We start from the raw sequence: 13,813 nt of genomic DNA, 5'->3' as shown, positions 1-13,813 counted from the left end.
TTTTCTCCATTGTAGTAGTAAGCAGAGACCATGTATACACTGATAGTGACACACTGAGGACTTGTATAGAACTCATAAGCCAATTTCTCATATAATTACACAATAATGCTCTAAGAATCTTCATTCAGGCATGAAAAAGTTTTTATGTATTACAAAGGGGATTATAGTCAGGATCAAGAGGATGAATCTTAGGAACTTAAAACATCAACGTAAAAATACATCATTTTATAATATTCCAAGGAAAATATACTATATATAGTCCTTCTACACTCAAAAAATTGCAAAAGTTTGTAAAAAAAAACCAACAAAAAAACCAACAAACCATTGTGTGAAACATTTCTGCATCAAGAGGAAGAGTTAAATTAAGTTAGAAGCAATATTAAAGAGAATTAGCATTTTCAGACTAGGCAAGGATTGTCATATTTTCTGTAGAGTCCTCTAATTATCATTGGCTCTACTAGTCCACATAAAAGTCAAAGGCTTCATTTTGATTTTCAGATTCCCTTCAATAATGATATAGGTTTGCAAGCATCATTTACACTTGCATTTGTGCAACTTGAGAGCTTGCAAACAGGTTTTCCGTGGGTGTAAGATTAAATATAACTCTGTAAGGTCAGGGAGCTTTAGCACATTTATAGTACTGTGAGAAACTGGTCCCATAAGATTTTCTGCAGTTTCAATACCAAAGTTAGAATTCTTTTTGTAAAGCAGATACAGTAAGAATATCCAAAAGTAGTAACATATAATTAGCTGTTAGCTGCTTGCAGGGCTTGTTACTGTAACAGAACTGACAAAATTGCACTAACTTGAGAGCGCCACTTGTCCTCCCATCAGGTACACACAAATATTTAACTGCACTTACTACCAGCTGTAGCACGCACCTAATAGAAAAGCACACAAGCTTACTGCACCCATCCCTCATTAGCAGTGATTTGACTCTCAAATGTAGTTTGTCCAATAGGTTGTACTTACGTTAAACCGTTTTATACAAAGACATATTAACATGCTGTTGTGGTGGGCTGACCTTGGCTGGGAGGTAGATGCCCACCAAAGCTGCTCTATCACTGCCCTCCTCAGCTGGACAGGACAGAGAAAATATAATGGAAGGTTCATGAGTCAAGTTAAGGAAGAGATCACTCACCCATTACCTCACAGCCAACACAGACTCAACTTGAGGAAACTAGTTTATTACCAATCAAATCAAACTAGCGTAACGAGAACATAAAATCAAATCTTAAAAACACCATCCCCCCTCCTCACCCTTTATTTCCAGGTTTAATTTTACTACCTCCTACACCTTGCCCACAGTGGTGCAGGTGGACACGGAATCAGTTGCAGTCAGTACTTCACACCTTGCCTCTGTTGCTTCTTCCTCCTCAGAGGAGCAACAACTCAAGACTCTTCCCCTGCTTCAGCATGGGGTCAGTCCCACAGGGGACAGTCATCCACTAACTTCTCCAGTGTGAGTCCTACCCCTGGGCTGCAGTTCTTCACAAACTACTCCTCCCTGGGTCCCTTCCACAGGGTGCAGTCCTTCAGAAACAGACTGCTCCAGCACAGGTCCCCTGTGGGGTCACAGGTCCTGCCAGCAAACCTGCTCCATCATGAGGCTCCTCTCTGCACTGGTCCACTGGTACCAGGAACCTACTCTAGTGTGGGTTTCCACAAGGTCATAACCTTCTGCTCCAGCACGGGATCCTCCACAGGCTTCACTGTGGACCTCCACAGGCTACAAGGGGACAGTCTGACTCACCATGGTCTGCACCACGAGCTGCAGGGGAATCTGTGCTCCAGTGCCTGAAGAACCTCCTCCCTCTCCTTCTTCACTGACCTTGGTGTCTGCAGTTGCTTCCTCACATAGTCTCAACTCCTCCCTCTGCTGCTATTCTGCAGGTTTGGCTTTTCTTTTCCCCTTCTGAAATCTGTTATTCCAGAGGCACTACTGCCACTGCTGACGGGCTTGGCCATGGCCAGCAGAAGGTCCATCCTGGAGCCAGCTGGCTTTGGCTCTGTAGAACACTGAGGAAGCTTCCAGAAGCTTCTCATAGAAACCACCCCTGTAGCCCTCCCACTACCAAAATCTGGCCACGCTAGCTAAATTTTGAAACATAACAAACAAAAACTGAAACACATTTACTTCAAACCCACCCACTTTAAAGACGGATATCTGAAATCATCATCATCCATGCATCATCCATCTCTAACTTCCAAATGCATTGACATTTACTTATTATTGACCTTAAACTTAACTGTAAGGTACTAACACTTTTTTATATCCAACAAGATACTGTATCTCTTCATATAAGGTTTTCTACTCTTCAAGAAAAGTTCAAATAAAACAAAATAGAAAATAGTCTTCTCAATATTTACCACCACACAATGTAAGCAGCGGAAAGACAAAAATAGAGTAGGACAACCAGTGGTGGAATGAACACAGGTCTTTACTTGAGCCCTGGCCTCTATCTTGCTGTAGTTTCATTTATGTTTTGCTCCTGGTGGCCCTGTGACTGATCACTGCAAAGAATAAGATTAAAGACAAAACCTCACACACAACAACATACCATATGCCATGGTATGCCACCTGGACACCAAAGTTATAACAAGAATTAAGGTGTTAAGCCCAGTGTTCAAGGTTTGATGTTTTTTAAAGACACCTAATGAGCTCAGAACCAAAGCAGAGTTTAAATGGAGAATAAACAGAGCAAAGCTTATCACCCCTGCCCACCTCCATTTCATCCTGAAAAAGGTTTCTTAAAGGTAACAAAATAGGCAAGCTCAGCTCAGCTGCATTTGTTTCATTTACTCTGGACATTTCATAGAACTGTTTCCTCTACTGCTTTTGTCAGTAGCTTTTGCTTTAATTGCTGAGAAAAATTTTGCCATGGTATTAACATGAAAAAAGCCTGCCAACCTCAAGGGGCAATCCAGGCCCCTGAAACCCCAAAACACACCCACAGTGACCCTTCTCCTAGCATTCAGTTGTTATAGTTTACATACAAAAATGATGAACCAAAATTAGAGTTGACTTTTAAAACATCAAAGCCAGTACCAGGAAACGACAACCAAAGGAGAAGGATTTTACAATTAAAAAGTGAACACACTATAACTTACAGACAACCAAGCTATGGCAAGCAAAAATATCACTGTCTTTTTGTTATCTACATACAGAACCAATTGGCAAGACAACTACTTTCTCCTTCAGACAACTGGATGAAGGAAAAATGGCATAATAGGAAGATTTTCTACTTACCTTAAACTATGCACACCAAGAAAAACAATCCAGGCATATATATCTGGATAGACAAGTGACTGCTGCATCTGAATTCATGTTCTGACAGTGTGGGGTCAAAGCTTTTATGTAATCCTAGATACATCATTCAGCACTGACAGGTCAAACCAGATATTATTTGGTAGAAAAAGCTTATGTCAGGAAAGAAGGTCTACAGAGTGCCCAGAAATTAATTTCTGACCAAATCTGTTATTTATGTTTGGTAATTCAGGTCTCCAGAGAAAATAAAATTCTTCAAACTAGGACTATCAATGATTAAAACATCCCCTTTTTGTGTGTGTGTGTGTGTATAATTTGTGCTTTGTGGCTTGTAGCTTGTTCCTTTTTCACTGAATATGCTAAAAACACTTGATGTTCAGAAGATCTCTCCAGTTGGGGACAAGTGCAAGGATCAAAGTGTAGCAATGTGAGCAATCTGTCTATCACACAACATTAATTGGATACAGCATGTAATAGCAGAGACATCCACTGAACCAAGAAATACCTACCCCTCCTTTAAGAGACAATTCCATCACTGCAAAGCAACCAAGCAAAATAGAAACACATCTTGATACCAATACTGTGTAAATATAGACAGGCTGACATACAGACAATGCAAGCAAAGAAAATGATCACAAACCATGTACCTTAGGTGACAAATAGGTCTGCAATCTTCTTCCTTCTCAACAAAAACAATCTGCCAGGCATCTGGAGGCAAGCACATTATCTAGATGCTCACCATTTAGAGAGCTCTACTAATGCCTTTTTGTTCCTATTTTGCAGTAGTATCTCTGGGAACAGAAATCTTTTCATCATTAAAGAGCAAGCTCAGAAAGCTTCCTTTTCCTACACTGCAGATGTGTTTCACTCTGATCTGTGACCATATTTAGCAATAACATAACAATACAGCAGTGATGAGGACCAGATAACCTAAGAGATGTCAAAAGAAAAAGGGCTGGTTTCTTGTTTAAAGAATAGGAACAAATGCGTGTAACATGAAACAAAGAGCATCTCTGTTTACGTTGCAGTATAGCCTGTGCAAGGCTATTCAGAAAATAAATATTTGAAATTAACTGTGAAAGTGATTATGTTTAAAAATAAAGGATCAATCAATGACTAGACAATCCTGTTAAACAGAGATCTTCATCTGGGTTACCTACAGCATTGTAATCCTGTTACACACCAAATAATGTTTGCTGGACAACTTTTTTGCTACACATCCATCTCTTCTTCACAAAAAAATTCCTCTCGCTAAAAAACACTTTTCATAAACTTAACACAGTCAGTTCTGAAAACAGGTTGAAAAGCAGCTGATTCCCAAGCACAGACTCCACAGGAAAAGATTAGGTACCAAGTACTAGTCCACACATCCTGTGAGCACCTTTCATAAAATGAGGGATACTGAAGTACAGCACTGTTTAATCTGAATCCTAAAACACAAGAGGACTCTGCAGTATTGCATAAATTCAATAAGAACTAGGAATAAATATATTTTATCATCACACAGGAAAAAAAAAATCCTGCACAGAGAAAAGCCCCATGGACTTGTCCTAAATTGAAGCAAAAAAAACCTTGCAGGCTATCATAAATCACCACCATAAAATACTTAGTATCACATCATAAAAAATTTTAATAAAACCTATTCCTAATGCACTACAGATACTAGTGAAGAAAAATTTCCTTAAAAGACATTCAGTTTTATTTGGAGAATTAAATTTTTTAGAAGCAAGATGGCTATAAATACAGCATCTGACACTATCCAAAATAAGTTACTTGGAATGTACAAGCTTACAAACCACACGGTGTAGCAGGACAAGTTCCAGTCACTGGCCAGGCACCACTTCAGAGACTACAAGGGGTCTGAAAGTCACAATGCTTATAACTTTTGGGGAGCCAAAGACAGAAGACTGCACTGAGCTGCAGGTTGGTGAGAGGACTAACGTGGGGGAAAGGATGGCAGGCATCCCCCTGTATTAAAAGGCATCCTCTCTAGCATGTAATCCTTGGGGAGAAACCTGAAGAACTAGGTTCTTCAGGCCTCATATTCCCACAAAGGCAAAGATAAACACTTTTTGGAAAGGGAACTAGAAGGTGGGTCTCTTTTAGTCACTCATCAGACAGTACAGCACACTGACAAGAAAAGGCATCCTACTCAAACAGACCTTTGCTCCCATTGACAAAATCCCTAGAGAAACTGTAATACTTTGTGCAGGGAGTTTGTGGGACCTCCACTGTTGGAGGTGTTCAAGATTTGACTGAACATGATTCCTGAGCAAGCTGACCTGATTAGCTCTGCTTTGGGCACAGTGCTGAGGTGCAGGACCTTCAGAGGTCCCTTCCAACCCAGAGTATTCTGTGATTCCATTATGATTTTGCTTGCAAAGCCCAGTAACTAAAAAGTTTGGAAGTAACAGAGTTTAAGTCATTCAGCCAGCTGTAATTCTCTTTTATGTCACTTTGGATGTCAGCTAAGGAAATTTATGGCAGAAAACTACTGCCACATTAGTCAATAATATACCATTCACGTCTGCAAAGAGGGTACAAAAAGATGGACAACTACAAATTTAACCTTTACAATCTTCTGGTCCTGCAATACTAATCTATATGTAAATCCAGTTCGCACAGTGCTATTTCTTGTATGCAATATCATGTCAGCATATTTATAAGAGGACAGAAATGGTAAAGACACGTTAGTACAGGCAGTATTAACAATCTTTCCTCGAGACAACACATTTATTAAACCACCCTGATTCTTTCTACAATTTCTTGTCTCATCCACGATACACATTCACATTGCTGCAACAAAACAAAATTTTAAAAAAAAAAAGGTTCAGATTTGCTAAAAGAAAACCAGATCATTACAAACCATACCAAGAGAAGATTTCATGTACATGTGAAACAAAGTGAGCTTAGAAGACTGTCATCTTTTATACAGTTAACCAGAGGCTAGTGGAACTCTGCTTGAAAAGCTTCTAGGAATCATTTTCAGTCTGATGAATCGCTTGGTCCATCTCAGACTGTGAAGACAACTGTGTACATTCCCTACACTACAGTGTAGAAATCCCACCTCTTTCATCTTCTCCTTCCAACTCCTTCCTCTGAAGCAAAGTTCTATAACTATATACTTTTGTCCCAGCTGTCTCCACACTTGCAGTTTTTCAAATAAGGAAATCCCTAGAATACATCACCACAAGCTGAAAACCATATTTTTTTCCTAGCAAGACCAGATGGAACAGCTGAAGCCAGTTTGGATGACGCTTCACTCAGCAAGATAAACCTGAGCTAAACACTCGCTGTAGAAGAGTTTCAGCCCAACTTACTGAAGTCTGGTTAAGCAACTGACAGTCCTAACGAGATGGGTAAGCTTACCAATGGGCAGTACTGCCAAACCCACACATATAAAAACACACTAAGAAATAAAACTAAGAGCACAAGACAAATCAACTGGCACATAACAAATCAGCACACAATCCTGAAATAAAATTAACCTTGGCTTCAGAGTTCCTTTTGCAGAGGGTACAGGTTTTATAATGAACAGAGTAAGCAACTGATCCATTTTAATTTTTAAGCCTTACTGCAAGGGTTCCCAAGTTCTTTATATTGCAATGATTAGTTTTCACTGACTTTCACTAGTAATTATGGAATGCCACATGAATCAGAGCCTCATGTTTATTCAAATTAGATGCAATTTTATATTAAAGCTTCATATTTTTATTTTACATAAAACATTACTCTCAATTATATAGATAGCAGCTGGAAAACATGCATTTTGGAGGTGGGAGTGACTCAACAATATGCAGTGGTTTTGACTGGAGGCAAATTTTCATTAATTATTTGCATAAACAGTTTTACTAGAGGACTGTTTGCTGACACAGTAGCTATTGCAGAAGGCTAGCAAAAAAAATAAAATCAACATTAGCTGGATTATCTTAGTCATTGTCAGGGCTGCTGTAGCAGGTTTAGGGTCATTTAATTCTACTTTTAGTGTAATTGTACATTTAATCCCTAAATATACGTTCCCTTGATTATCCTCAAATATACCTTCAATTGATTACCTCAGATTTCATTTTTTAGATGGTCTGCGTAGTGAATGGATTAACTGGTACCATCTCTGCCTAGAGATTAATTTAGGTATCTAAGTCATCACAGGGCATCCACTGTGTTCTTCGGCCTAAAAAACACTTAATCATGCACAGGACAAAAAGCAGAGCACATGCAGAAATCCTGTAATGCCTGTACAGTGAAATGGGACTCTCTGTAATACTGCAAATGTTACTTTCCCATCCTGATCTGTTCTCTTTCCAATGCTGCATTTGTGGCTAGCACTGTATGTTCAGGGCTAAGCTCATCTCACAGCATCAATTATGTAGATTTATGGTAAGTACAAAAAGGAACTAGGAAACACTAGGAACAGATTATACAGACCTGGGCAAGACACAAATAAATAGAGAATTAAATAAATAAATACTGAATTAGAGATAATTTCTTTCATCTAGCTTAGTTTCTAAAATTACGGGAGCATTTTTAAAATATTTTTTTTTAGCATCTCTAACATATTCTGTAACAGCCCTAAAGTCCAAAAGTCTAAACTCATATTAGGATATATACTAACCTAGAGATAAAAAACAGCTTGAAAGAAAGTACCACCTGAAGAAATGGAACAAAACCACGAACTTTTAAAATTAAAAACGTAACAGTACAGCACCTCCTTTAAATAGCACAGTTCCCTCTTGCAGTTGAAAACATCAAGGTTCAGATCATCTAGGGCACCAAAATATCTTTAATAACCTGGACTTGACTGCCCTTGCGATCGCTATCACAATTAAAACCTGGTTTAGCAGTTAGATAATCAGAGCTAAAGGCTCCTACAGAGCTAAAACTTCAATCCTATTAAAAGGACACTTTGATACGGAGCACGCGTACAGCTGCTCACGCAACACAGGCAAGGGAAAGTTCGGAAAGCAGAGAAACTGCACAGATACCAGATCCACAGGATGGAAAGAATCAGCTGGTATGGTATTTTAAGGCATAAAAATCACATGAAAAGAGCTATACTGTAGATGTAGCTAAAGCACAATTTTTTTTTTAATAATTCTTAACTAAATTGATAGATACAAAGAAAATGATTCCTTCCCTTTCAGACCTCACATAAGAACAGCCTGTTATCCATTTATATTTAGCTGTCAGGGGAAGCATTTGGCCTGCAGCTACATTCTGTCAGCTCAAAGTGGGAATTCTGACACCTAAAATGATAATTCGTGGAATTGAAACAGTAGCTCACACATGGAAGCGATTCACACCTTTATTCTACTTTGGCACTGAGTTTATTACAACTGAATTTACTATGAGATTCAAACTAATCAATTTCAGCATTTCCTGAAAGGAATTTCAAAAGTATTAACCCTTAAATGAAGGAAGCAAAGTCTCTTTTATGGCAGACCAAACAGAGACCAAATTCACATCATACACACTGAAGAGTGTACCCTGGTATATTCCACAGCAGTTTTGTCCTGCTCCGCTTTAAGGGAAAACCCTAAAAAATAACTTGAAATTATAATTACAGCTTATGCCAAAAAGTCCAAAGCGGTTCACTATTGGATGCACAGAAGAATTTTATATCGATTTGGGCTTATAACAATTTTTTTTAAAAGTATAGAAAATAAAACACAAAAGTTCTTGATCTGGCTGGGTTGTTTCTTTCAGTGAGGATAACAGCCTAGAACCTCATGCTGCCCTATATCACAGCCCTAAAAGAAAAGTGATCTGGGCAAATGAAGCAGCAACATCAAGAAAGTACATGGTAAAATAGGCAAGGAGCACATAAGAAAATAATCTCTGCCACAAAATCTTCTCTTTTCTGAACTAGTTAAAACAATATTTCTAATGATATTCCTGCATTTGGAAGCCAGAAACAACCTAAATAACCAAAGCAAGTAAACACCAACATATTATTTAAAGATAGTCATTACCTGCTATCTTATCTCACCAGGGAAGAAACTCTGCATTCCTGAAACCCTAACAATATGACAGACCAAAAAGAAAGGTTTTACTTTAGTTACCTACAGCATCAAAACTCAGCTCCAGAACTTACCACATCTCTCAAGAATGCTTGAGCATTCAAAGCAAACTGCATTAGGTGAACCTTCTTATTTCAGAGGAGAATTGCAAAGATCCACACTTCTTCACAAACATATAAAAACCACGGCAGAAAACAAGTCATGGGTTTGTTAATGATGCCGCTCAACACGCAGCCGCAAAGTGTCTGGATGTTGTGCTGAGAACTGGCACAGTTACCACCAACCACACTCAGCCACCTGGTCATGCTGCCAGGAAACCACTGCCACTGGCAGCTGGCTATGAAGGAGAGATTCCTCAGCAGTCACCCACAACCCCCAGCTTTGCCCCAGCACAACATCTCTGTTTTCTTTTTAAAATCACTCCTGATCCACATACCTAAAATTACCTTTTACTCAGAAATAACATTCCTTAATGTAAACAGCCGAGCCTATTGCTCCTCAAGGGTAACCATTTAATGGCTTTTTCTATTTCAGACTACAGGTCAGTTCACAATTTGTTTGGTCTGTACATCTACTACACTGCATTGAGAGTTAGTGGTTCTCTCCTACTTCTTTGGGTAATAGCTTCTGACCAAGAGGTTATATCACAAAAAGTACAGATTTTTTAAAATAAAAACCTAGGCCTGCTCAAAGAAGATACTTTGATAGCACTGATCCAGGAACTAGCACTCTCTTCACATAACTTCTGCAAAAGCAAGGTTCATTTGTTTCGGCAGGTACATTTTGAAAGTTGAGCCCCATTAATGCACCATCAGCTTCTACAAGAAATAAGATTATCTAGTGCCTAGAAAATCATTAAGAGAAATAAGCTTTTGAGTGTATTCCTCTTTTTTCCTACATCTAAAAGAAGCTACCAGATAAATAAAAAAGAAATAGGGGCCTTCAATGTCAAAAAAAAGTCAACCAACAGCATCTAGAAGCATTTCCTCATTCTCTGCTGATGCCACCACTCTTACTTACAACAAAGTATCGGGACTACAAAATAAGCACAGTCAGTGCCTTTCATACCTTTGAAAATGAACTAGCTACTCAGTGCCAGGACACACTGAAGGTCATAATATATTTAAAAACATCATTAAATCCTGCACACAGGATTGCTAAAGTGTGTTGAGTCAAACACCTCTGACAACTTTGGGGGTGTCAGACATCATCTTCTAGGTGACTACCTGGCTCAGGGAGCATCCTTAGCAGGGTAACAGTTAAGTTTCTCAAAAACATTTCTCCTCTTGAAAACCTGTTCTCCCACTCTCTTTTCTCTAGTCACAGCAACAAGAAGCTCCAGCTTCCTGTTCCGCTCAGACAGCTGGGTAAAACCTACAGCACTGTAGGAAAACTTCAGGTCCTCTCCTAGAAAAGAATCTGAGGTGTAGCCTCTTTAAGAGAGCATGACAACTTGCTTGATCTGAACACGAGTATAAAAACACAAAAGCTCCAATTTGTGTTCGATGTAACTGTTCATATCTTCCATAATACTGGTTTTGTGCCTCCCAACAGAGCACTGGTATCTTGGTCAAAATGATCAAAACTGAGAAATATATCAGCTACATTCAAAAAAGCACTTCAAACTCTGAGCCAACAGTATCAAACTCGGACATCACACACTCAGAGACCCGGTGTAAGGGAAGATGCAGATCTGGAAAGAGCTTCCAGGAATGAGTCTCAATTTAGGCCACTTTCTTCAGGCTAAACCGAATTCCTGCTTAATAAACTGTAGTACTATATAACAAAAACTACACACCTGAGTTCAACTGTTTCTCACTGCTCCATCAATCCACAAACTTCAACTTACTGCTTCTACCAAAAACACCATCTTGAGTTGAGATTTTTGTAACTCAAAAATCTTACTCTCTTTCTTCTCCCCCTCCCCCCCCCCATTTTTTTCTTCTTTTTTAAGGGCTAGTGTCCCAAAGCTTCTAAATGCAGGCTGCTGATTTCAGGAAGATTGTCCACAAAGCACTGAGGATTCTGTACTACAGTGTGCTAAATTTCCTTGCTTATAAGTTCCACAAGTAAAGCAGTACTCAAGCCACACACACAACTCAGTGTCTTTCATCAGCAAGTGAAGGGGAGGAGATTGGACTTGAAAAAACAATGGTCATTTAAAACAAGTCACAAATGCAACTGTAAAATGATATCTTGACACAAGTCAAATCAGCTGCTCCTCTTTATGTTCTTGCTGCAAAGCCCATGCCTCTACATCCCATTTGGCTTTACTGGGTAATCAAGAACAAAAGAAAAAAAAAAAAAAAAACTGAAACAAATTTCAATGGTTCAGTAACTCCCAAAACAACACTCTTAAATAGCTCATCTTAGAAACACACTACAAAAACTACAGTTGGCTTATCTGAAAAAGAAATTAGACAACTTCCTAATAAAAATCAATTACAGGTAACTTACACATTATGATTAACAGACAGTAGGAGTAACAGAATTTGAAATTACTTTGTAAGGAAGAGGACCACAGTAACATGTAATAGTAAAAAAAGAGAGATCTGGTTTATCCTTGAATTTTTTTGAGCTATATTCAACTCACAATACCACAAAAGAGCTGGAAAAACAGCTTTATTGATGTTCTCAGCCATTACATATTTTATTAAAGGCCATATAATTTAACTTAAGCCATTCCAGTTGCCAAGGGCACTCATTAGTAGAAAAGGGTTTCTTCAGCTCTTTCAAAAACTTCTTCCCAGTTCTCCAGGTCTCACGAGCTCCAGTCACCCTATAATCTGTAGGGTCTCAGAGAGAAATGTTTTCCTGGTGGGCAGCACTGGTAACCGAAGCTGAAGAAGCTTGTCATGGTGAGAGATTTTCAGTGCATGAGATGTCTGACACGCAGCTGTGAGTCTCCTCAAAGAGTCGAAGCTTCAGAACTGCCCTTTACCAAGTAAACGCCACAAAAGCGCAAATCAATTTGCTAGTGCAGGATGATGTGAGTAAGTTCTGCCTGTAATCACTTAACAGGAAAAGGTATCAGAAAATAATATAGTTCTTCAAAAAAACCTCAAAAAATAATAGTTTTTCAACTCAAAGAATCTCTACACTCAAGAGATGCCCAAGAGCAACCTGGAAGAACAAGTAGCAAGCAAATGTCATGGTCCTAGTGCCTCCTATCTATCTCAAACCAGGACGGAAAGCAAACAGCTTTTTTTTGCCACCAGTAGAAAGAAATGTGTCCCAACAATCTGTTGACTGCTTTTACAACTAGGAAAGAAACTGTACACTTGCCAAAGTTCACTGACCTAAGTACCTCAGAGAAGCAAAAGCCCAGAGCAATATTGTCAAATAACACATTTCAAGTGCGCTTTTGCACGAAACTTCACATTTTCACAACTAATTTCAAACAAAGAGGATACTACAAAGACAAAAGTACAATAATTAATTATAAAAGTATCCACCATTATACACGGTTTCCATCTAACTAATGACCCACAGAGGCCAAGCATGCTTACCTCTGTATTTGGTTGTAGCGCCTGTCCGTCCTGGGAGGCAGATGGTACTATTGCCCATGTAATGTTGGCACTGGCAGATGATAAGGAGCTGAGGGCACCATTTTTCAGTTGCTCTTGGGAGTGTGACTTGGGCCCAGGCCATCCCAGGATACCTTCTGAAGCAGAAAAGAGGTGTCAGCTTACAAGAGACAGATTACAGATTTCTTCCATTCACATAATCATTCTACTAATCTAAATGAACTGTTTTCTCTGCTTCCAGGCACAGTTTTACTTCAGTAACAAAAAATCATGCACTTACTGAATTAGCTTAAGGAATTTCTCAAATGATACCCCTGCATTTGGAAGCAAGAAACACCATAAATAACCAAAGTAAGCATCTCATACGCCAACTTAAATGTGATTATTTTTTAAAAGTCAATTAATGTTCCTCCTCCCACCAGACTGTATAACCCTTACGTATAATTCTATCTTGCAAACCTTGGTAATTAAGCAAGTATTCTCTACCTGCTATTTTCATAGATATGAAGTTAATCCAAGTAACCCCTCCATTTTTTTCTGCCTGAAATCAGAGTTTTAAGCCTAGCAGCTGTATTTTATTTCTGTCTGTACTACTAAAAGCTTTTGCTAGATTAAGTACTAAAGTGCTTCAGTGGTCCCAAGACGAAGAGATCTCACTAGAAAGATGCACATTAAATATGAATCAAACAGAACTTGACATCAGAACAACCCTTATTTCTGGGGGCACTTGATTTCCCAGATGGCTCTGTATTTAAGGATGCCATGACTGAAAGAAACATCAGCCAAGGCAACTGTACAGTTGTTCCTTCCTTACTGCTCTAAAATATAGGATCAACAGTCAAATCAGTAGCCCTCAGCACAGGACTCAAATTTCAGCTATTAATTACACGCTGCTATAAAATGCACAGATATGGACAAAAAAAAATTGCAGCTCTTCAGTCATTACCATAATTTGTATATGAATTAGTGCCACAGGGAGGATCTCCTCTCATCACTGACAA

At 38.8% G+C, this 13,813-nt stretch overlaps 1 protein-coding gene across 2 annotated transcripts in view; it reads right to left on the bottom strand.

Moving 5' to 3' along the window:
• Positions 1-13,813, bottom strand: part of OSBPL10 (oxysterol binding protein like 10) — a 116,822-nt gene that overhangs the window by 29,106 nt on the left and 73,903 nt on the right. For both annotated transcript variants that reach the window (XM_050333892.1, XM_050333900.1), the window contains one exon: positions 12,795-12,949. In XM_050333892.1, the coding sequence (XP_050189849.1) occupies positions 12,795-12,949 (155 nt within the window). The remainder of the gene's footprint in view (positions 1-12,794; positions 12,950-13,813) is intronic.

This window comes from Myiozetetes cayanensis, unplaced genomic scaffold (genome assembly GCF_022539395.1).
Source record: "Myiozetetes cayanensis isolate MyiCay16 unplaced genomic scaffold, myiCay2020 scf1, whole genome shotgun sequence".
Lineage (NCBI taxonomy): Eukaryota > Metazoa > Chordata > Aves > Passeriformes > Tyrannidae > Myiozetetes > Myiozetetes cayanensis.
This window is presented reverse-complemented; position numbering and strand designations above follow the sequence as displayed.